The sequence below is a fragment of the Erinaceus europaeus genome, chromosome 4, assembly GCF_950295315.1.
Source record: "Erinaceus europaeus chromosome 4, mEriEur2.1, whole genome shotgun sequence".
Taxonomy (NCBI): domain Eukaryota; kingdom Metazoa; phylum Chordata; class Mammalia; order Eulipotyphla; family Erinaceidae; genus Erinaceus; species Erinaceus europaeus.
The window spans coordinates 104,731,750-104,755,758 of record NC_080165.1 but is presented as its reverse complement, the minus strand read 5'-3'; the positions used below and the strand labels follow the sequence as shown (position 1 = coordinate 104,755,758).

The 24,009-nt window shown below is 46.8% G+C and overlaps 2 protein-coding genes across 13 annotated transcripts in view; both read right to left on the bottom strand.

Annotated features, from left to right (window-relative positions):
• The window catches only part of DDX11 (DEAD/H-box helicase 11), a 32,638-nt gene extending 28,972 nt beyond the window's left edge, over nucleotides 1-3,666 (bottom strand). For 4 of the 6 annotated variants that reach the window (XR_009549561.1, XM_007526264.3, XM_060190307.1 and 1 more), the window contains exon 1: nucleotides 3,535-3,624. Coding sequence is in view for 1 of the 6 variants with exons in the window: in XM_060190311.1 (XP_060046294.1) it covers nucleotides 3,535-3,651 (117 nt within the window). In the remaining 5 variants the exon portion in view is untranslated. Of the gene's footprint in view, nucleotides 1-3,534 lie in introns of all 6 variants that reach the window. The other 2 variants (XM_060190311.1, XM_060190309.1) reach the window with 2 other exon arrangements.
• A 1,453-nt stretch (nucleotides 3,667-5,119) lies between these two features.
• Nucleotides 5,120-24,009, bottom strand: part of LOC132538132 (maestro heat-like repeat-containing protein family member 1) — a 74,381-nt gene continuing 55,491 nt past the window's right edge. For 3 of the 7 annotated variants that reach the window (XM_060190300.1, XM_060190303.1, XM_060190302.1), the window contains 10 exons: nucleotides 23,802-23,995; nucleotides 22,568-22,705; nucleotides 22,321-22,438; nucleotides 20,650-20,790; nucleotides 19,656-19,829; nucleotides 18,931-19,089; nucleotides 18,363-18,485; nucleotides 15,140-15,245; nucleotides 9,328-9,393; nucleotides 5,120-5,675 (listed from right to left, as the gene is read on the bottom strand). In XM_060190300.1, the coding sequence (XP_060046283.1) occupies nucleotides 5,323-5,675; nucleotides 9,328-9,393; nucleotides 15,140-15,245; nucleotides 18,363-18,485; nucleotides 18,931-19,089; nucleotides 19,656-19,829; nucleotides 20,650-20,790; nucleotides 22,321-22,438; nucleotides 22,568-22,705; nucleotides 23,802-23,995 (1,572 nt within the window). In that variant the 3' untranslated portion in view covers nucleotides 5,120-5,322. Of the gene's footprint in view, nucleotides 5,676-9,327; nucleotides 9,394-15,139; nucleotides 15,246-18,362; nucleotides 18,486-18,930; nucleotides 19,090-19,655; nucleotides 19,830-20,649; nucleotides 20,791-22,320; nucleotides 22,439-22,567; nucleotides 22,706-23,801; nucleotides 23,996-24,009 lie in introns of those variants that run through there. The other 4 variants (XM_060190301.1, XM_060190304.1, XM_060190306.1 and 1 more) reach the window with 4 other exon arrangements.

The window sequence follows — 24,009 nt, the reverse complement described above, 5'->3', positions numbered from 1 at the left end:
CACCTGCAGGGGGAAAGCTTCACGAGTAGTGAAGCAGGGCTGCAGATGTCTCTGTCTCCCTGCCTGTTAATTTCTTTTTGTTTCTATCCAATAATAAATAAATACATAAATAGAATTGAAACTCTGGAAAAAACAAGACTAGAACACATTAACAGGGGTTAGGGTGATAGCATTGTGGGTATGAAAAAAAATGTTCATGCTTGAGGCTCCAAGGTACCAGGTTCAATTCCTGGTACCTACATAAGCCAGAGCTGAGCCAGAGCTCTAGTTAAAATAAATTTTAGGAGTCTGGCAGTAGCGCAGCGGGTTAAGTGCAGGTGGTGCAAAGCGCAAGGGCCGGCTTAAAGATCCCGGTTTGAGCCCCCGGCTCCCCTCCTGCAGGAGAGTTGCTTCACAGGCGGTGAAGCAGGTCTGCAGGTGTCTATCTTTCTCTTCCCCTCCTCTCACAATCTCTCTCTGTCCTATCCAACAACAACAACAATAATAACTACAACAACAATAAAAAGCAAGGGTACCAAAGGGGAAAACAAATAAATATTTTTAAAAAATAAGGAGAGAACTATCAATGGAGTAGGCTACAACTCCAAAGCAGCTCAGATACCAGGAACATGGCAATATGAGTGACTGCCCCCAGAAGTCATTCTCCAGCTCAGTCATGTGACACATGGAGTAGGCTCTAGCTGATGTCCTCTGCTTAGGTCCAGTGTCTGCTGACCCAAAGATGTAGGCTCACAGGGCCCCTCTAGCCCACTCCCCCCATCCTTTCAGCCTCAGTCTCCACTGCCAACTGAACCTTCTGGCCTGTTTCCTGTTCTATGATTCTAGAAGCTCTGCCCAGCCTAGTCCCTGAGATAGCTCACTGCCAGCCTGACCTATCAGCCTGCACCTTGGAGGGGCTGCTCCCTAAGAATGTAGAGTCCTCAACAATGAGGAGCCTCTCCCCCTGGCTGTATATGGTGATCCAGCACCACCCAGCCTCCACACCAGCCAACAGTGCCTTCATCTTGGACTCGGCTTTCAGCACTCTGCACTGGGCTACAATTGCTCTCCCCACTGGAACAGAAGCTGCAGAACAGGGGCCGTGTCTGTCTTATTCTCCTCTGGCCCCAGTACTAAACATAGGTGCTTCCCACACCTAGCAGGTATTCAGTCAAACTGGTGGAATGAATGAATGAATGCCTCCCCATGTGGGAACCAAGAGGCATGAACTGAAAGAGTACCAATATATAGTCCAAGGGGAATTCCCTAATAATTTCAGTCTTTACTTATAACCTCATGAGACACTGTGAGATATATATATATGATATACATATACATTAATGTGTATATATTAATATGTTGGGTTGTTAGAAAAGTCATGACGTATTTTTCTATGCTCCTCTATGCAAAAAATGCATCACGACTTTTCTGACAACCCAATATATTAATATGTACATAAAGCTATATAGCATATATATATATATATCACAGCTATATATATGACATATATACAGATACATATACACTTTTCTTTTTTAAGATACAGAGATGGCAGACCACAGCTTTCTTCAATATGTCCCAGGCAGGACTCGAACCTAGGTTATGCACATGGCAAAGCAGTGCACTATCCAAGCGAGCTATTTCACCAGCCTTGTGGCCAATATTTTTATTAGTGTTTTGTTTATTTTTGCCACCACCAGGGCTTCACCACTGATTTTCAGATGGAAAAAGTGAGACAGATGGAAAGACACCCCAATACTGAAGCTTTCTTCAACTCAGTGAGTACAAGCTGGAACCTGAGTTGTGCAATTAGCACTTGTATAGATAAGCAAAGGAGATGGAGAAAGGTCAAAAGACTGACCCCAACCAGCAAATCCTGGATCCAAGATTTGAACCCACACCTGCCAGAACTCCAGGCCCCAAAGCTTTGTATTTCTTCTGCTTCCTCCAACCCAGGTGAGGAGGTGAAAAGATAAGACTCAGTTACCAAACTTTAAGATGACAAGGGACAATACAGAGAAAAGGTAATTCTGACTTCACTTCACTGTGGGTGATAATTATAGCTCTCATTATTCAGAAGCAGCAGCAGCTAAGTCCTGAGTTAAAAGCAGGTTTGGACAAAGCCATGCATAAAATATTCACTAAGTGCTGGTACTATTAGTGCTGCAGGCTGACTGCATGCACCACCCCCCACAGAACCACCCTAAAACCAGAGCAAAGGCACATACCAAAACAGCAAACCTTTCCCTCACTGAATGAGTTTAAGATTTATATATATATATGAAAGTAGCCCGGGAAATGTCACAGTGGAAAAAGTCTTAGACCCTCAAGCACGAGTTCCAGAGTTGGGTCCCTAGCATTACAAGTGGCAGCATAATGCTCTGGTTCTCTCTCCCCCTCTCTATCTTGTGTTGTTAAATAAATAAACAAAAAGCTTTATTTAAAAAAAAAAAAAAAAAAGGTGGCCTGGGAGTTGGTGCAGTGGGTAAAGCTTCGGACTCCCAAGCACAAGGTCCAAAATCAGTCCCAGGTAGTGCATATTACCAGAGTTGCATGTTCACGTTCTCTCCTACCGTTCTCATTAATAAACAGAATCTTTAAAAATGTGTGTTCTGAAAGTGTGTCCTTCAGACTCAGCTCTCCTTCTGAAGAGAAGCTACAAACTACAAACAACTGCTAAAGAGAGTCCAAATCCACACATGCAAATCCTAATCCCCCGGTGAGGCTGATATGGACAGGGCACATTGGAGGTAATTACAGTTAAGTGACACCACCCCTGCAAGTGGGGCCTGGGGGCTTGAACTTGGGTCACCCTAGGGGGTCCCAATCCTTCCAACCTCCGAACCCTCACATCCACTGATAGTTAGCACTTCCCTCCCCAACCCTGCCCCCCCCCTTTTTTTTTTTTTGCCCTTTACTGAGGAAATGATGGCTTACAGAGCTGCCACGGGGTTAGTTTCTCCAACACTAAACCTCACTTCCACACAGTGGGGATCAGAATTGCACCCCAGGTGCTGCAAGTGATGGTCTCCGACCCTCACTCTCATCATTTTTTTAATGATCTAAACAGAAACAGGAGAGACACCTACAGCTAACAAGCTCGTCCCCTGCAGGTGGGGTCCAAGGGCTTGAACCCGAGTCACTGTACATGATGATGTGTGCACTCAAGCGGGTGCGCCACCACCCGCCCCATTTCAGAACTTTAAAAAAAAAAAAAATTAAGATAGCAGAGCACGGACTAGGACGACTAGACTGGTTGGCGCGCCACAGCTGCTCCTCAACATCGCACCAGTCAGTCACCGGCTCCGCCCCCATGACCTCCTGCCATTGGCTACCAACCTGTCAATCGTGTGTCTGCCCCGCCACGCGAGCCTCCGCTCCCCAGTCATTGGCTGCAAACCTGTCAATCGCACGCAGGCCCCGCCCCGCCTCTTTCCCGCTCCCGCCTCATCCCGCCCCTTAGCACACCACCCGCTTCCTCGCGTTTCCAGCGAGTCAGCCCTCCCTCTGGCATCTCCCGCTCCTCCGCTCTGCCACCAGCAGCGCCTCACTCACTTTGTTCGCCGGCAGGACGCGGATGCTGAAGCAGGCTGGTGAGAGTATCAGGCTGAAGTCGCTCAACTTACCGCAGTCACACGTGGGCGGGGAGGGGTATGAAGGCCACGCCCACATCGTTGCGCATGCGCTTCCGTGGCGAATTCTCGCTCTTTCCACAGGGGCGGGACTTATCGCCGACGTGCTGCGCGCTGTGCCTCCCCAGTCCCCTGGGCCCACCGGCTGGGCTGTCCAATCCCTTTATCCCCACAAGAACCGAACTCTTTTTTTTTTTTTAATTCCTTTTGTTACCATTGTTGTTACTGATGTCGTCATTGTTGGATAGGACAGAGAGAAATGGAGAGGAGGGGTAGACAGGGAGAGAGAAAGACACCTGCAGACCTGCTTCACCGCCTTTGAAGCGACCCCTACAGGTGGGGATCCGGGGGCTCGAACCGAGATCCTTACGCAGGTCCTTGCGCTGTAGGCCACCTGCACTTAACCGGTTGCTACCGCCCAACTCCCTCGCACCCAACTCTTATAGTTGCTTTATTCCATCCGATTGGCCAGTGTTTGCCAAGCACTTGTGCCCCCTGCCATTAAAGTGTTAGGGACAGAATTAAGGACGGGGGGGGGGTGTCTCTGTACAGCAGAGTCTGGGCATTGCATCAGCTGTTGACACTTGTGCAGGACACCCCCCCCCCAACTCCCTTATCAGCTTCAGCAGAGCACTCGCACGAGGTCCTGGCAGCAGGACACTGCAGAGCAGTCCTGGCTGGCGCAGGACACCAGCCCTTACCTACACAGTAGAATGTGGGTGTGAAAAATGGGACATGTTAACAGCTGATGAAATAGCTCAGTTGGATAGTGTGCTGATTTGCCATGTGCACCACCCAGGTTCAAGCCATATTGAAGGAAACTTCAGTGCTGTGGTCTCTTTCGCTCTCTACTTCTCTCTCTCTTTTTAATATTTTGTTTATTTATTAATGAAAGGGGTAGAAGGAGAGAGAGAAAGAACCAGACATCACTTTGGAGCATGTGCTGCCAGGGATCAAACTCAGGGCCAAATGCCTGAGAGTCTAATGCTTTATCCACCGTGCCGTCTCCCAGACTCTCTACTTCTCTATATAAAAAATATAAAAAAGAGGGGCCAGGCGGTGGTGCTCCTGGTTGAGTGCACACGTTACCATGCACAAGGACCCAGGCTTGAGCCCCTGGCCCCCACCTGCAGGGGGAAGTTTCACGAGTGGTGAAGTAGAGTTGCAGGTGTTTGTCTCCCTAAACTCCCTTCCTGGGATTCGGACAGTAGCAGCAGGTTAAGCGCAGGTGGCTCAAAGCACAAGGACCAGCAGCGTAAGGATCCCGGTTTAAGCCCCCACTCACTCGCTCCATTCGTCACCTGGAACTTCACTTCCAAATTGAAAGAAGGTGCTTCCAGAGTTCCACATCACCATGCACAAGAACCTGGGTTCACCCCTGGGTCCCCACCTGCAAGGGGAAGCTTCTCTATTGGTGAAGCAATGCTGTGCCGGTTGTCTTTCCTCTCTTTCTCTCTCGATTTTTTCCTGCAATCAATAATTATATAAGAGAAAGAAAAGGAAGGAAGGAAGGAAAAGGAAAGGAAAATATGTTTTATTGGCCGGGATGTATGCTGAGAACCAAGGCCCCAGCAGGGAAAGAACATGAGCGGGATTTCTCCCAGCAAGTTGGGTCCCCCAGCGGGCAAGACCACCCACCCACCCCCACCCTACCCCCAGCCCGCCACCAGTGCAGGGCCGAAGTCCCCTGAAGGCACTGCTCCCACTGGGTTCAGACTGGCTGGGGCGCCCCGAGACGCATCTCAGGCGCGGCGTCTTGCAGGGGAGGCAGAAGCATCGGGGCACCGTCCACCCGGGCTCTTGTGCGGCAGCACATAGTCTGCAGCATCCGGAGACGCCCCCAGAGCTTCTGCGCCGTGGCCACTGCCCCTGCCTCCCGCTCCAGCTGCCCCCCCTTGAACAGCCGCTTGCGCCTCTTGGGCGCGGACAGCTTGAAGCCATAGTTCAGGATGCTGCTGCGCGCTGGGGCCGCCACTGGGCTCACGCTCTCGTCCATCTGCTTCAGCACCACGCTCACCAGCGACTGGATGCCATCCACAGGGTCTCTCTCCACACTCTCCAGAGCTGCAAACACAGGGCAGTGCGCAACTAGGGCCGGCGGCCCTGGCCCCCAGACCCCCAGGCGCCCTATAACCCAGGCCGCCAACATGCCAGCAACCCCAGCACCCCCAGCCCGGACTCCACCACTGCCAAAGCAAACTCCTGCCACACTGCAGGAGGCTGCAATTCAAACCAAAATTCTTCACAGCAAAGTACAGTTACATCTCCCCAGGGCCAGCTCTGCTAGTATGTCTGTACCTAGGTCTTGGTATTGACTTTTCATTTTATTTATATATATTTTTTATATTTTATTTTACAGAGAGAGGGAGAGAGAGGTACAGAGAAAGACCTGAGCCCTGCTCAGCTCTGGCTGATGGTAGTGCTGAAGATTGAACCTGGGACTTTGGAGCCTCAGGCAGAAAAGTCTTTTTGCAGAACCACTATGCTGTCTCCCCAGGCCTATTATTATTATTTTGAGAGGGAGGCAGAGAGAGGAAAAAAAAAAACAAAGAGGCCACTGCATTGAAGTTTCTTTCAATGCAGTGGTAGCCGGGCTCACACCTGGGTTCTTTCATTAAAATAATTAATAAAATATTTTTAAAAAGAAAGAAAAATTATCTCCAGAGGAAAATCAGAGACCCAAAAGACAGAAGTGAGCATATAACACTGTATGTATACAAATCTAAATATTTATTTCATGAGATAACAGCAGTCAGAACACCTAAAGTCTTAGAAACAAAAACAGCAGCCCAGAAGGTGGGGCAGTGGGTAAGGCATTGGACTCTCTAGTGTCAGGTCCCAAGTTCAATGCTTGGCACTGAGTGTGCCAGTGGAACTCTGGTACTTCACCCCCATAAACAAATAGATAAATACATATCTTTAAAAAGCAACAGAGAGGGAATCGGGCAGTAGCGCAGCGGGTTAAGTGCATGTGGCGCAAAGTGAAAGGACCGGCCTAAGGATCCTGGTTCAAGCCCTTGGCTCCCCACCTGCAGAGGAGTCGCTTCACAGGCAGTGAAGCAGGTCTGCAGGTATCTGTCTTTCTCTTCCCCTCTCTGTCTTCCCTCCTCTCTCCATTTCTCTCTGTCCTATCCAACAACAATGACATCAATAATAATAACGACAACAATAAACAACAAGGTCAACAAAAAGGAATTAATAAAAAGTAAATAGGGCCAGGCAGTGGCACACCTGGTTAAGCACTCATATCACAGTGCGTAAGGATGCAGGTTCAAGCCCCCGTCCCCACCTGTGGGGGGGAGCTTCACAAGTGGTGAAGCAGGGCTGCAAATGTCTTTCTGTCTCCTCTACCCTCTTGATTTCTGGTTGTCTCTATCCAATAAATAAAGATAATAAAAAGATTTTTAAAAAAGAAGCAACAGAGAAAACATCGCCTAGAAAAGTCTGTATATTGGGTGAGAAGGCAGGTAACTAGAATAAATATCAAGACAGGAGAGAATATAAAAGTCTTGCTTTATTTTTAAATTCCCTTGATTTTAATATGCATCAGAGAAGTCTGCTTCTGGGGCAACTGGAAGGCAATTTAGCAAGCAGAGCACCTGAATTGCACACATGAAGTCCAAGGTTCAATCCCTGACACCAAGTGTATCAGACTGGTGCTCTGGTTAGCTGTCTTGTACATGAGATAAAGAAGTCTCTATTTTGCTGTCTACTCTGAAGAAAGCTTTCACCTGTATATAAAGGAGCACATATAAGAATATCCACAGGGAGGGAGGGGCAGACAGTGGCACACCTGGTTAAGTGTACACACTACAGTGTACCAGGACCCGGTTCAGCCCCTGGTCCCCATCTGCAGGGGGAAAGCTTCACAATTGGTGAAGCAGGGCTTCAGGTATCCCTCTGTCTCTTTTCCTCTATCTTCCCCTCCTCTCTCAATTTCTCTCTGTCTCTATCCAATGATAAAATACATAAATAGAAATATTTTTAAAAAATAATTTTTAAGAATGACCACAGTAGGGGCATAGGACACACACCTTTCATGCATGGGGACCAGGTTTGAGCCCCTGCACCGCATGGCAGTGCCACAACACTGGGGGAAGCCTTCACATTGTGATGTCTCTCCCTCTCTGTCTCTCTCTCACACCTGAATGAAAAACTGGTCCCTGGTCCAGTGACACTGTGCATGTGTGATATATATACAAAATCATTATACAAAAATCAACAGCATTCCTCTATGCAAATACCAAATCAGAAGAAGAAAATATACATAAATCAATCCCTTTCACCATAGCAGCAAAAACAAACAAATACTTGGGGAATAAAGATAACAAAGGAAGTGAAAGACTTAACACACTGAAAACTATGAATCACACTTCAAGAAAATAGAGATACAAAGAAATCAAAAAGACATTCCAAGCTCATGGATTGGAGGGATTAACATTGTCAAAATGACCATCCTACCCAGAAAAGAATATTTATTATACAATTCTTTTTTTCCCTTTTGTTACCATTGTTGTGATTATTATTGTTGTTGTTGTTGTCGTTGTTGTTAGATAGGACAGAGAGAAATGGAGAGAGGAGAGGAAGACAGAGAGGAGGAGAGAAAGAGAGACACCTGCAGACCTGCTTCACCAGTTGTGAAGCGACCCCCCTGCAGGTGGTGAGCCAGGGGCTCGAACTGGGTTCCTTACGCTGGTTCTTGCACTTCATGTGTGCGCTTAACCCCATGTGCTACTGCCCAACCCCCTATACTATTCTTCTAAAAGAAACTTAGAAACAGCTTAAATATTAATTGAACAAGAGTGAAAGAAATAAATAGATATGTACATATCAAAATGTATACATTGAAGAAAAAAGTAAGTTTGAGGAATTTCTAAATAATATGACTATATACACTCATGTGTTGCATATGTTTTCTCTGTGTGCTCAGAATAACAGTAAGCAGCCAGGGGAGAGGATGCCAGATGTGGAACTTAAGAGGACTTTCCCCTCATCACTTATGTTTCTTTTTCTTTGTTTCTTCCTTCCTCTTTCTTTCTTTCTTTCTTTTTTCAAGGAGATTATATTCATGTATTTTCTCTACATGGAGAAGTTATCTTATTTTACTTACTGTTTATATACTTATATTTTATTTTAAGCCAAAGATTTTCATGGCTGAGACTCCAGGGTTCCAGGTTCAATCCCTAGCACCACTATAAACCAGAGCTGAGCAGTGCTCTGGTAAAAAAAAAAAATTAAAGTAAATAAACTAAATAAATAAATAAATTCTAGTGAAATAACTGACTTGAAATCAGACACACTACCATTATGCCATGAGGTCAGCCTGAAACAACTCACTGGGATAGTGTGCTGATTTCAATGTGTGTGACCCAGGTTTGAACCTGGCATCTACCACATTGAAGGAAGTGTCAGTGCTATGGTTGGTTCACCTGCTCAATGTCACATGAGTAGGAAGTTTCTGGTTTTTCTTTTTTTTTCCCCTATTTGTATAACCATTATGCTATCTCCTCCAACCTGTTTCTGTCTTTATAACCAGGAAGATAATGAGCCCTTTGCTTTTCTCTGTTTATAAGTTTGAGGTTTTAGTGAAATAATGAAACCTGCTCTTAAGGACCCCCCCACTCCTTTCATCTCCCCCATGCTACACACACACACACACACACACACACACACACACCCCTGTAGCCCAGAAGACCAGTGTAAGGCTGTGACTCACCATTTTGTATCACTTGCAAGTCAGCCTCATGGATCTGATGCAAGCTCACCGTCTTAGCTGTGAACCCTGGAGAGCAGGGCAGAAATGAAGTCCTTCCGGCATCCTGGGACCTTTGTTCCCGTCCCAGTCTCAGTAGTGAAAGGGGCAGTGTATAATCCAGTTGCAGCAGCGAGCCTATCTGAGATGCCTTAACACCTGGATGTCCCAATTAAAGAGCACCCCACCCCCTCACACCACTCCCAGCAGCTGTGAGCTGGAATATGGTCCCCAACTAACAAAGTATAAGCCCAGGATGCCACACATCTCAGGGTTTCTAGACCAGCAAACACATAGATGATGGGTTGGGGTCCAGAGGCAGCTCACTCAATAGAGTGCAGCCTCAGTCAAGATGCTGGAAGCCTTGGGTTCAAACCCCAGAATTACATGGGACCACTCTGAATGGTGGAACAATGCTGTGGTGTCTCTTCCTCTCTCCCACTCTCATTCTCTCTGTCTCTCTCTTACCCTCACTCTCATTCTGATTATTTACTGGATTTATTATTTATTGGATTGAGACTTCTTTCCCCCCACCAGAGTTCTCTCTGGGACTTGGTGCCTTCATGGTTCCACCACTCCTAACAACCATTTCTTAAGAGGGTGAAAGAGAGACAGAGATAGAGAGGAGAGACAGCGTCCCCCCTTAGGTTGAGACCAGGGGCTTGAACCTGGGTCCTTGTGCATGGCAACATGTTTGCTCTACCAAGTGAGCCACCACTTGGCCCCAGCTTTTTATTTTTCAGTGTGAACATATATTACTATTGGGTTCTCAGAAAAGTCATAATGTATTTTCTGTTTTTCTATACAAAAATGAGTCATGACCATTCCAACAACCCAATATTTATATCTGAAAACAAGTCGTATCTGGGAAAATCCATGCATTCCAGTGGAAGCAATCCCTTTAAAATGTTTACAAGTGGCCAGCCTGATGATGGAGCATATGGCTGAGCTCATGGACTCCCCACCTGCAAGGGGGAATCTTCATGAGTGCTGAAGCAGCAGTGCTGCAGGTGTTTTTCTCTCTCCCTCTCTATCTCCTCTTCCCTCTCAATTTATGTCCTGTCAAATAAAAAAGAAGAGGTGAGGAATAAGAATAAATGGCTTCTGGGAGCTGTGGATTTACCATGCAGGCACTGAGTCCCTTTGATAACCCTGATGGCAATAAAAGTATTTATAGGAGGGAGTTGGGCGCTAGCACAGTGGGTTAAGCACACGTTTCGCAAAGCGCAAGGACCAGCTCAAGGATCCTGGTTCGAACCCCCGGCTCCCCACCTGCAGGGGAGTCGCTTCACAGGCGGTGAAGCAGGTCTGCAGGTGTCTGTCTTTCTCTCTCCCTCTCTGTCTTCCCCTCCTCTCTCCATTTCTCTCTGTCTTATCCAACAATGACATCAATAACAACAACAATAATAACTATAACAACAATAAAAACAAGGGCAACAAAAGGGAAAATAAATAAATTAAAAAAAAATTTTTTTAAGTATTTATAGGAGGTCAAGAAAAGGCCCAGTGGGTAAAGTGCCTCAGCAGATATGAGTCCTGGGATTGATCCCCAGCACCATGTAGGATGGCACCTGAGGGACTCCAAAGGTAGGGAAACAGTGTGTTGGTATTTCTATTAAAAAAAAAATGGAAGAAGATCACCTAAGAACACAACAAGACAAGACTCAGAATACTTTAGGAACCCACCAAGTCACAGGTGAGTGCAAACATGTGTGGTTCGTGGACAGAGGGGGGGCCTAAGGAGAGATTCTGAGCTGAAAGCCCATATCTACTCCCAAACAGCTGGTAACAGTCCAGCAGTTTACCAGTTGAGGCACCAACTCTGGCCTGAGTTTTATCAACAAATAAACTGCTGACAAGAGGAAAGGATCCCCTAAGGCTCACCAAATGCAACTGAGTCTCCATTGCTACTGTCCCTTGGAGGCTGGAGCAGCAGCAGGGAGGCCCTGTGCTGAAATCGGGGGCAGAGACCTGATCAGGCAACTCAAGAGAAGACATACACTCCCAGTGGTCTGAAAGCGGGGCTGTATAGTGGAAGCCTTTCCACATTGTTCTCTCCATGAATTCGGAGACATGTTGAATAATTGCCTCAAAACCCACAGAGTACAAACAGGATTTTTTTTTTTTAAACTCACAGGGACACGGAGTGCTGCCCACCTTGGCTCTTGCTGTTGTCAGAGAAGCCAATTGGGCTTGGGGCTTTGGACCATTGGGGCATGGGGCTGTTTTTGCATAACTACTGTGATATCTCTCCCCCACCCTGTTTTATCTCTAGGTTAGGACTGAGTAAACTAAAAAATCTACTTATAGTTAAAAAAAAAAACTCGTAGGCTCCCATAGCCTACAGGGAAGATAAAGAACAAAAGAGGGTTTAACAGGCACCTCAAGGATTGAGACAACATTGAAACAACTGTTAATTTCCATAATTGCAAACTCTCTAAGTACTTTATGTAAATACAAGTCAATCCAGACAAGTGTGATTAGTGGATTGAATAGTACTGAGAAAGGGACCTCATAACACACCATATATAATGGTTAAACCAAAAAGAAACTTTGGAGAAATGAACCAGGACAAAAGCCCAGAGAAAATACCTCCAAAGGTAGAAGCACATAAGAATGATGACAACATCCAAACACTAATTGTGGTATTAGTCACAGGAGTGAGGAAAGAATTTGAAAGTAATATCATCAGAGAAGGGGAAATAGCAAATGAGACTCCAAAAGAAAACACTATCTTGAGGTAATTAGAGAGCTGAAAGCTGAAATAGCTGAGCAAGAGCACAACCAGCTGAACACGCTAATACATTATCAGAAATGGTAACAAAATAGCTGAGTTACAGGAAACAATAGAGAGAAGAGAACAGAATGTGAGGCAGAGAATAGAATTAGCAAGATTGAGGACGATTAGAGAAAACTAAGAAGAGATCTCAAAGAGATTAAGAGATATGAAAACAAAGACAGACAAATGGGATGACTTCAAAAAAAGTAATATATGCATTATTGGCTTGCCAGAGGAAGAAAGGTGGGGGGAGAAAGCATTCTACAGGACATAATAGCTGAGAACTTCTCTACAGTTTATTAAAAAAAAAAAAAAAAAGACATAAAGGTTCAAGAAGCTCAGAGGGTCCCAAACAGAATTAACCCAGACTTAAAGACACCAAGACATATCATGCTTAGTATGAAAAGGAATAAGGATAAAGAAAGGATCTTGAGTGCTGCAAGAAAAAAAAGAGTCACCTACAGAGGAAAACCCATAATATTAGCAGCAGATTTCTCCACACAAACACTATAGGCCAGAAGAGAATCGCAAGATATCTATTGAGAGCTCAATGAGAAAGGCTTTCAACCAAGACTACTGTATCCTGCTAGACTGTCATTCAAACTAGATAGAGGCATAAATCCTTTTCTGACAAGCAACAGTTGAAGAAATCAACTATCACCAAGCCTGCCCTGAAAGAAGTTCTGAAAGATCCTTATAAACAATCACATCTTCATAAACATGCAATATATCAGAACTCTCTAAAATTTTAGAATGACACTAAAATATCTTCATTCTATAATATCAATAAATGTCGATGGCCTGAATTCACCCATTAAAAGGTCCAGATTAAGAAGATGGGTCAGAAAACACAACACAACCATATGTTGTCTGCAGGAATCCCACCTAACTCAACAAGACAAACACAGACTCAAAGTGAAAGGATGGAAAACTACCATACAAGCCAATGGACCATAAAAAAGGGCAGGAATAGCTATTCTCAATCTGATATGATAGACCTTAAAATAAATAAAATCTAAAAAGATAGGGATGGACATTATTTAATTCTCAGAGGATCTGTCAATCAAGAGGTCTTAATGATTATTAACATCTATGCACCCAATGAAAGGCCATCTAAATATATCAAACATATATTGAAAGGGCTACAGCAATATATTAACAGCAACACAGTAATAGTAGGGGATTTCAACACCCCTTGGATGTTAGACCATAAAATGCAAAATACTTAGAGGAAAATATTGGCAGCACTCTTTTCCATCTAAAATCTTAAAGGCATCTTCAATGAAACGAATCCAATTACAAAAAAAAAAAAAAAGTTGAACAATAAACACAAAGCAGAACTTGAACTGTGTCTGGTGTATTACACCAAAGGACTCTGAGGCAGGTGGGGGAGGTTTCAGGTCCTGGAACTGATGGCAGAGGAGGACCTAGAAGGGAGTTGAATTATTATGTGGAAAACTGAGAAATGTGAACAGGAGCAGATGGCATAATGGTTATGCAAAGAGACTCTTATTCCTGAGTCTCCAAAGTCTCAGGTTCATGGTGAATTTACCTTCTTTACCCCATCTTGGATGGAGCTCAAAGATATCATGTTAAGTGAAATAAGTCAGAAATAAAAGGATGAATATGGGATGATCTCTCATTGACAGAAGTTGAAAAACAAGAACAGAAGGGAAACCTCTAAGCAAAACTTGGACTGGAGTTGGTGTATTGCACCAAAGTAAAAGACTGGGGTGGAGGGGAGTGTTCAGGTCCTGGAACATGATGGCAGAGGAGGACCTAGTGGGGGTTATATTACTATGTGGAAATGTTATGCATGTATAGACTACTGTATTTTACTGTTGACTGTAAACCATTAATCCCCCAGTAAAGAATTTTTTTTTTAATGATAAGACAGCATAATGGTTCTGCAAAAAACTCTCATGTCTAAGGCTCTGAGGTCCCAGGTTCAATACCAAGCACCACCATAAGCCCCCCTCTCTTTCATTAAAAAAATAATAATAATGGTGACTAAAGACAACACCTGGCATACACTCTGCAAGAAGGCTGCTTTAAACCTGGGAATTTCAGGTGAGGGCAGGATTTCCAGGCCAGTCGGGGAGGAAGTATGCAAAAGAAGTCAAAGTAGAACCAAGGCAGAGCCATATAACCCATGCTAAGGCTGGCAAAAGGAGCCTGAAAAGGACAAAGGAGGCACAGAGTTCCACCAAGTTGCAGAAGCTACCATGGCACCAACCTGACTTCACTGGACAGATGATCTCACCAATGTACCCTGTAGCCCCACCTCTCCAGACCCCTGACCCAATAGGGAAGGATAGAAACAGGTTGGGAATATGGATTGACCTGCCAACACCCATTATTCAGTGGAGAAGCAATTACAGAAGCCAGACCTTCCACCTTCTGCATCCCATAATGACCCTGGGTCCATGCTCCCAGAGGGATAAAGAACAGGAAAACTTCCAGTGGAGGGGATAGGATATGGGTGGTGTGAATTGTGTAGAATTGTACCCCCCTTATCCTATGGTCTTGTTGATCATTATTAAATAAATAAATATAAATTAAAAAAATAATAAGTGTAGAGTATTCCAGGAGGTGGCACAATGGACAAGGCACTGAACTGTCAAGCATATTGTCCCAAGTTCAATCCCCTGCAGCACAAGTACTAGAACAATGCTCTGATTTTCTCTCTCCTCCTCCTATCTCTCTCACTAATAAATAAAATCTTTAAAAAGAAAAATAAGTGTAGAATCAAATATATGTGTGTCTTTTCCCCACAGAAAGCTGGGATGAAGGCACATTCTATCTTCTTCCTTCCAGGTCTTTCTAGAACAGATTCTGTGGACTGATTAGGCACAAGCTCTCAGGTCAGGGGACAGCTGGGGAGGGAGGTACCTGCCTCCAGCAACCCCACCCCAGGGGGGAGCGGTAAGCCCTTCAGCAGGTGCAGGGGACTCCTCTCTGGGGAGTGGACAAGAGGTAGCTGTGGGGGCCCCTTACCGATGAAGTTGATGGCAGCAGCCCTGAGGAAAGACTGGGGGTTCTTCAAGAAACCAAAGCTCTGGGTCAGCATCTCCCCCACCAGCTGCATCTTTCCTGTGCCCACCTGTAAGACCAAAGGGGGTGACCTGAACAGGAGCCCCAGGGGCCATGCAGAGACTGGCCTCCCACCTGCCCACAAGTGGGCCTGAGACTCGAAAGCCACACCCAAGAAGAGTGTGGCTCCTGATGCCAGCAGGGCAAAAGAGAGGCCCCCAGCTCCAGGGCAGGAGCCAGGCTGGAGTGCTGGTCCTGACACTTCTCTAGCTTGGCTCTGCCTCCCTCACAGAATGTGAGGCTGTGGTGAGATAAGGCTGGAAAGGCATTCCTGCTGCCCCTTGGCAGCAGGAGCCAGAGGCACTGAGCCAGAAAACAGCAGCCCATGAAGTCTGGAGTTTGCTCCCCAGTGTCACCTGTGTGGAGGTGAATTCTCTCTCTCTCTCTCTCTCTCTCTCTCTCTCGTTGATAAATAAATCACTCTTCTAAAAAAGTTGAGGAGGCAGGGGAGACAGCCCAATGATGATGCAAAAAGACTCTCATACCTGAGGCACTAGTGGTGCTAAGTTAAATCCCTAGCAACCCCACAAGCCAGAGCACAGTAGAGCTCTAGTAATAAAAATAATAAGTAAACAAGAAAATATTTTTAAAAGTTTTGCAAATTGTAAAGTGAGTCACCCATGTAAGGCAACAAGCACCAGAATCCAGTGTGAGTTCCTCATCTACTTCTTTTTTTTTTGTTGTTGAAAAGTTCCAAATCAGTAATGACTTTTATTGCATCTTTTTAAAATATTTATTTATTCCCTTTGTTGTTTTATTGTTGCTGTTATTTTTGTTGTCATTGTTAGACAGGACAGAGAGAAATGGAGAGGGGAGGGGAACACAGAGAGGGGGAGAGAAAGATAGACACCCCCAGACCTGCTTCACCACTTGTGAAGTGACTCCCCTGCAGGTGGGGAGCCAGGAGCTCGAAGGGGATCTTTAATGCCGGTTCTTGCGCTTTGCGCCACCTGCACTTAGCCTACTGTGCTACCGCCCGACTCCCTACTGCATCTTTTAAGAGATCACAAGTAGGGATGAGTCAGTCATCTCATTATTTTGCTGCTCATGTGGCTGGACAACTTAGAGATTATTCATCATCCTGCTGAACTGTTCCTTTTTCAGAAACATAGATACCATCCAAAAAATTTCCAGATATCTTTGTTTTAACAGTTGTAGCTGAATCAATGCAGCTGAATTTGATACAAGTTCGATGTCATTTCCTTCAATTAATTCATCTTTCTAGGCTTGAGATACCGAGCAAGCAATACCTGACCTCATTTGAACCCTGCGTATGTATTTTTCACCCAAGAAATGTTTGATTTCAACAAGAGACCCATTCTCCTGATAACAACACTGATGAGGAGGTGAGCACACACAGACCTCGTTTTGTATCGGAAACCCAGTGTAACACCCTCAATCATGTTCTGGACATGGCTGCAGACAGTGCCAACAGTAGCCAGTTCCTTTCTATTTCCCCACCATTTGTCAACTCAGAGCAGCTTCTTTTTCTTTCCAAGGAGACTGAGCTCTACATTGATGTGTTTGAAGTCCCTCCACAGGGTGCCTCTAGGGCCCTTCACGGTGACGAATGACCATGAGGCTCTTCAAAGAGATGTCGACATCTCTGGCTGCTGAGAATGGTCTTCATTCTCGCAGTAGATGTGGCAAAGAAGGAACGTCTTTCTCGTCATCCCCTCATCTACTTCTTAGCCCACAAATTCTTACTTTCTCAATAAGGATCCCTGACCTTTTCCCTGTGCTGGACTTTGTGGGAGTCACAGATTCTTTTAAAGATGTATTTATTGGGTGGGGGTAGCATACTGGTTATACAAAGAGAATATTGTGCCTCAGGCTCTAAAGTCTCAACTTTAATCCCCCAACTGCCATCAGTCAGAGGTGCACCACCCCCTGGACTCCACAGAGTTTTTATTTATTTATTTATTTATTTATTTAAATTATTTATGAATGAGAGAGAGGAGAACAGGTCTGAGGATGAAAGACAGAAAGGCAGGGGATAAGCACAAGAACATCACTCTGGCATATGTAATGCCAAGGATCAAACTCAGGACCTCATGCTTGAGAGTCCAAGACTGGGCCCGTGAAATAGCTCACCTAGTGTGTGAGCCATGTTTGAACCTGGCCCCTAGTGCATAGAAGGAAGCTTCAGTACTATGGTCTCCCTCTCTCTCTCTCTCTCTCTCTCTCTCTCTTACCTCTAGGGTTATTGCTAGGGCTCAGTGCCTGCACTACAAATCCACTGATCCTGGAGGCCACTTTTTTTCCCATTTTGTTGCCCTTGCTGTCGCCCTTGTTGTTGTCATTTTTATTGCTGTCATTGTTGTCAGATAGGACAGAGAGAAATCGAGAGAGGAGGGGAAGACAGAGGAGAGAGAAAGACAACTACAGACCCACCTCACTGCCTGTGAAGCAACCCCCCTGCAGGTGTGGAGCCAGGGGCTCAAACCAGGACCCCTAAGCTGGTCCTTGTGCTTCGCACCATGTGCACTTAACCCACTGGGCTACTGCCCGACCCCTGGTTTCTTTCTCTTTTTACGTCTCTCTCATTCTCTCTCTCTCTCTCTTTCTCTCTACAAAAATAAATAATAATAATAAAACAAAAGAGAGGGAACCCAAGGTTTGATTCACTGCACCACATCCCAGGCCCCACAGCTTTTTAAAAAAAATATTTGTGTGTGTGTGTGTGTGTGTGTGTGTGTGTGTGTGTGTGTGTGTGTGTGTGTGTGAAAGAGGGGGGAGAGGAAGGGAGGAGGGGACAGCAAGAGAGGAAAAGAAGGAGAGGGAGAGTGAACACCAAGATATCACTGGCACATGCAATACCAGAGCTCAAACTCAGAACCTCACGAGGGAAAGTCCAACACTGTACCCACTGTGCCACCTCCTGAGCTGCACAGATGCTTAGCACCATGGCTCCCAACCTAGAGCCCAAGGCCTCTTGGCTATACTTGCTGCCTCCTAAAGCCCCAGGGCCATAGCCTCCCTGAACTCTGCAGCCTCCAGGGAAATCACTCCCAAGAGAAAACCGGAGCTGGACTCCTGTCGTGGCTCTCAGGGATTCCTGGTGACAAGGGTATGGACTCAGGGTGTCAGGGCCTCTGTACCTGTCAGGGTCCCCAAGCCCACTCACCAAGTACTTGCAGGTCTCCTCCAGCACCTGGATGTGGTCGCTCAGTGTAGTGTGGCGGAAGGTCTCTGTGAGTGACGACCAACCAATCACGTTAGTCCACTCTGTCAGCGCCCCCCCACAGGCCTGTAGGTGCAGAGGGGGGGAACCCCAAAGCTTCATTCAGTAACTGCAGAGTCCATGCAGAGGTGAAGCAGAAGGCAGAGCTGCCCCCCAAACCCCTCCACCCTGGGGGGCTCATAGCTAGGATCTGCTTTGTTTCTATTTTATTTTTACCAGCTCAGCTCTGGGTAATGTTGGAGATGGGGTTCTGAACCTGGGACATCAGAGACCCAGTCAATAGAGTCTTTTGCAGAATTGCTATGTTATCTCCCCATCCCTTAGTAGTCAGGAGCAGGTGGACCATGGGATTTGTTCATATCAAGAGGCATAGAGAAGCTTCCAGGAGTGATGCCAGACCAGGACAAGACAGAAAGCACCAAAGTAGGGGACCATGCTCAGGGCCAGCCCTGAGGGTGTGTGGGTAGTGGGCACAGGCCGAGGTGGTGGTGGTGGTGGGGAGGGGTAGTACCTTGACCACCTCCTTGTTGTTGTCCTGGATACTGAGCAGCAATGGGACCAGGAAGGTATAGATCTCCTTGCGGATCACGGTGCCAGGCTTGAATCTGTCCACTTGCCGCAGCATGTGTCCCAGAGCACAAGTGGTGGTGATCCTCACCTGATCCCGCTCCTGGGGGCAGGCATGGATGGGGGGAGCTGTCCCTCTTGCTCTGCCAACCCACTCCAGTCTCCCCACAGCTCACGTCCCATGTCCCACTGTACCCAGGGCATTCTAGCTACACAGAGCAATTCAACTAGGTGTGTTAGTGATTCCTTTGAGGTTACATGATGTAGAAAATAGATATTCACAGATGGTGAAGCAGTTCTGCAAGTGTCTCTTTTTTCTGTCTCTCCTCTGTTTCTCACCTTCAATGAAAAAAGAAAGAGAAAGACAGGAATAAACAGAAGTAGGGGAGGGGGAGAGAAAGAGAGAAAGAGGGAGGAGGTGGCATAGTGGATAAAGCTTTGGATTCTCAAGCATGAGGTCCCAACTTTGATCCCTGGCAATACATGTACCAGAGTAATGTCTGGTTCTCTCTTTCTCTCTTCCTATCCCTCTCATTACTAAATAAACATGTTAAAAATTTTAAAAAGAGGGAAGAGAGAGAAATGGAGAGCTGGAGAGTGCTGCATCTGTGAGTTAGGGAATGGACATGATGACCTGTGCTCCCCCCCCCCGCCCACCTGGCCACCTACGTCATTGATAAGTGGGCGCAGATGGCGGGCCACGCTGCTGAAGACCCCCTTGGTGTCCTCGCCCTTGCTGTGGCAGATGATGTTGCGCAGGCCCTTCACTGCCTGCAGTGTCACGCGCGCCTCGGCCTTCAAGCAGTCCCGCAGCAGTGGCACCTGGCTCTTCAGAACCTCGGGCTGTGGGAGGGGACACCCCATGAGCACAGCCGGGCTGGGGGACCAGGACAAGCCGGGAAGAGTGCACAGCTTATGGTGCGCAGGGGTTTAAGCCCCTGGTCACCACCTGCAGGGGGGAAGCTTCAAGAATAGTGAAGCAGTGCTGCAGGTGTCTATCTCTCTGTATCACGCTCGCTCCCCTCTCAGTGTCTCTTTCTCAGATAAAAAAGGATAAATAGCCACTGGTGCAATAGGCTGTGCAGCCACAGAGTCCCCAATAATAACCCCACAATAACTTTGGTGGCAAATGAATAAATAGAAGCAGAAGCCAGGTGGTGGTGGTGCACCCAGTTGAGAGCACGTTACCATTCACAAGGATCTGGGTTCAAGGCCCTGGTCCCCCCCCACAGGGGGATGTTTCACAAGTGGTGAAGCCATGCAAGTGTATGTATGTATGTATGTATGTATGTATGTTATGTATGTATGTATCTATTCCCCTTCGTCTCCATTTCTCTCTGTCTCTATCCAATGAAGAAATAATAGAAAATAAATAAATAAATAAGCAGCCATGGAGATTGAAAAAGCAGAAGGCTGACTGAGGGGTGGGGGAGAGAGGGTTGAAAGGTCTGATGGCCTCAGGGGTCAAGGGGTCAAATCCATGCTTGGCCCTCCACACCATTTTTTTAAATAAAATTTTTAATTTTTTAAATTAATTTTTAATTAATGAAACAGAGCATCACTCTGGCACATATGATGCTGGGGATTGAACTCAGGCCCTCATGCCTGTGAGTTCAGTGCTTTATCCCCTGCCCCTGCCACCCCAGGCTACACCCACTCTCACCTGTCCTGGGTGCAGGGCCAGGTTGCTGATTCCCCGGAGTCCCAATTCCTTCATGATGAAATTGGGTTCCTTGATCCACTTGACCAGATTGCCCAAAAAGTCCTGCCCCAGGGTCTCAGCTACCGAGCGGTGCCAGAGGAGCTGTGAAACGAAGAGATAACAGCTGGGGGAGGGAGGGATGAGCACCCCGGACACCCACTTCCTGCCCCCACTCAGACTGACCAGTAGAGATGGGTCAGAGACTGACCACTAAAACTTGAGGGACAAACACCAAAAAAGGCCACAGGTCACTCTAGGTGAACCAGATTCCTTGACCGCATCCCAGACTTTTCATGCTTATTTTTTGTGTTTATTTATTTATTAACTAAAGAGGAAAAAAAAAAAAAGAATCACAGCATCACTATAGCACATGCAATGGCTAGGGTTGAACTTGGGGCCTCATGCTTAAAAGTCCAGCTCCTAGGGGTCAGGTGGTGGTGCACCAGGTTGAACACACACATTACCACAGGACCCAGGTTCAACCCCCCAGTCCCCACCTGCAGAGAGGAAGTTTCATTAGCAGTGAAGAAGTGTTGCTGAGGTTTTTCTGTCTCTCTCCTTTTCTATCTCCCTTCTCCTCTCAAGTTCTCTTTGTCCTATCAAGATAAAAAATTAAATTAAAAAAGAAAATCTGGGAGTCCGGTGGTAGCACAGTGGGTTAAGCACACATGGTGCAAAGTGCGAGGATCGGTGTAAGGATCCTGGTTCGAGCCCCTGACTCCCCGCCTGCAGGGGAATCACTTCACAAGTGGTGAAGCAGGTCTTCAGGTGTCTGTCTTTCTCTTCCCCTCTCTGTCTTCCCCTCCTCTCTCCATTTCTCTCTGTTCTATCCAACAACAATGACATCAATAACAACAACAATAATAATAACTACAACAACAATGAAAAACAACAAGGGTAACAAAAGGGAAAATAAATAAATATATAAAAAAAGAGAAAATCTAACAACTTATCCTTTGTGCCCAGTCATCAGGATTTGTTTATTAATTAATGGAGGGTAGGAGAGGGAGAACCAGAGCCCCACTCTGGACTTCAAACTTGAAAAGCCAACACCTTATTTTATGTTTTGGTGACTAGGTGTTTTAGGTGATTAGGAAGTCCAGCCAAATGGCACTGTTCATTGCATAAATGTTACCGGGAACATAAAACACATAAAATACCTACAAGCCTTTTTATTTTTTTTTATTATTTTTTACTGCCACCAGGGTTATTGCTGGGGCTTGGTGCCTGTACAATAAATCCACCACTCCCAATAGACATTTCCCCCACCACGTAATTTTTTCTTTATTTGATAAGACAGAAATTGAGAGGATAGAGATAGAGAGGAAGAGAGAAAGAGAGACACTTGCAGCACTGCTTCGCCACTTATGAAGCTTTTCTTCCCCCTTCTGGTGGGGTGCATGGGATCAAACCCATGTCCTTGTGCATAGTAACGTGGACACTACCAGGTGTACCACCATGGCTTTTTTGTTTGTTTGTTTGTTTGTTTGTTTTAGCCCCTGAAGCACCTGGGAAGGGAGCTCTGTTTGAGAAGACTGAGTCTCCTGCTGTCCTCTCTCTCCATATGGAGAGCTGTGGGGTCGCTGACCCCTGCCCCACAACCCTGGCTCCGTGACCCTCCCAGGCCCTCACCTGTGCATAGAAGGTCCTGGCTAGGGTCTTCTGCCGCTCATCTGGGCTGTTGAGGAGGTTCCTGACCAGGTTCAGGATGCGGTGCAGAATGGAAGGCTTGCAGTTCTTCACAATGCCACTGGTGGGGGGTGGAGGTGACATGGTGAGTGAGCCCAGGGTCACTGGAGTAGCGGAGAAGGATGGGGTATGGGAGACTGGGAGGGAGGGTGCTGGGCTGGGTCTTGGGGAGGCCTGGGACAAGACCCACCTGGCCAAGTTCATGATCCCCATGTAGTAGCACTGAGGGGAGGACAGGAGCTCCCAGCAGTGGTGCTGGTTGGCATAAGTCACCACGCCCTCATAGTTGGCTGCCAAGATCACCAATTTCACCACCTCCAGGGCACAGCTGAAGACCCCACCGGTCATGAGTTTGTGGAAGGAAGGGGAGAGAGAGGCAAGCCAGGCTGGCTCAACCCCAGCCAGGGCACAGGCTCATGCTCCAACACCAACATCCACCCCCTTTTAAAAATTTAATTAATTAATGAGAGAAAGAAGCAGAGCATCTCTCTGGCACATACAATGCCAGGGATTGAACTCAGGACCCCACACTTGAGAGACCAAGGCTTTCTCCACTGTACCACCTCCCAGGCTACAGTTTTCTTTATTTTCACATTCAGATTTCATTTGAATAACATGTCCTGAGGTTTGGTGGGGTGTGGGGCGGGGCAGGGGGAGGGGGTGGAGGGTGGTGTAATAACCACTTATGAGGCAAGCAAGGCTTAACTTCTAGAGAGAGAAGCAAGGGTTCACTTTTTAGTGAAAGGAAAATGCAGTTGGCAGCCATCTTGCCCTCCTCCAGCACACACAAGAAGGAGTCAGCTGTCAGCCTAGTGCCCGTGGTCAGTGGCCTTAGAATCTGTTTCTTCTGCCCAAGAGTCTGATAATAACCCAAACAAGTTGTGCTCTCTGTACACACAAAAGGAAAAGTCACCTGTGAAGCTTGTTTCTGTGAGTGACTATGGGAAGGCTGAGAACTATGTAAAAGGGCAGCACCACTGTGCTGGGCCCATCCTCCTGTGGACACAAGTCCGGCTGGGCCTGACGCAGAATAAACACAACCTCCTGCATTAGAGCCTCGGGTGTCCTGCCTCTCTGCCTGGGAAACCCATAACACTTACTTAGGAGCCCAAGCCCTGGTTACTAGTGGTGACTTATGTGAGGAGATAGCTGACGGCAAAGCTGAGCCAGAGGATGGCCAGCTTTTGCACAAGTGCACAGAGAAGCCGCAGGGCAGTGACCTGGTCATGTCACCTCTCTCAGTCAAGTGAATTATGAACATGGACGTGACCATGAGTTAACTGGGAGGAAAATGGACATGAGATGGACTGAGAAGCCAGGAAGCCATCTGAGAACCTACTAGGCCTCACAGAGCTCTGCTCTATCACTAGCACCCCAGGGGCAGCATCTGGGATACACAGTTTGAGCCCCCTGCACAGGCTCACCTTGTGGGGTCAAAGGGCTTGTTCTTACTGCCCTGTTCCCCCTCCTTGCTGTACACCACCATCTTCTGGGGGGCACTCTGTTCGATCACCCAGTAGAGGTGGCAGAGTGCGGCCAGCAATAGGCGGGGGTAGAGCTCCTGCACAGCACCCTGGCACGGGCACCCCGACAACATCTCACACAGGGCACAGGTCACCTGGGGAGGGGAGC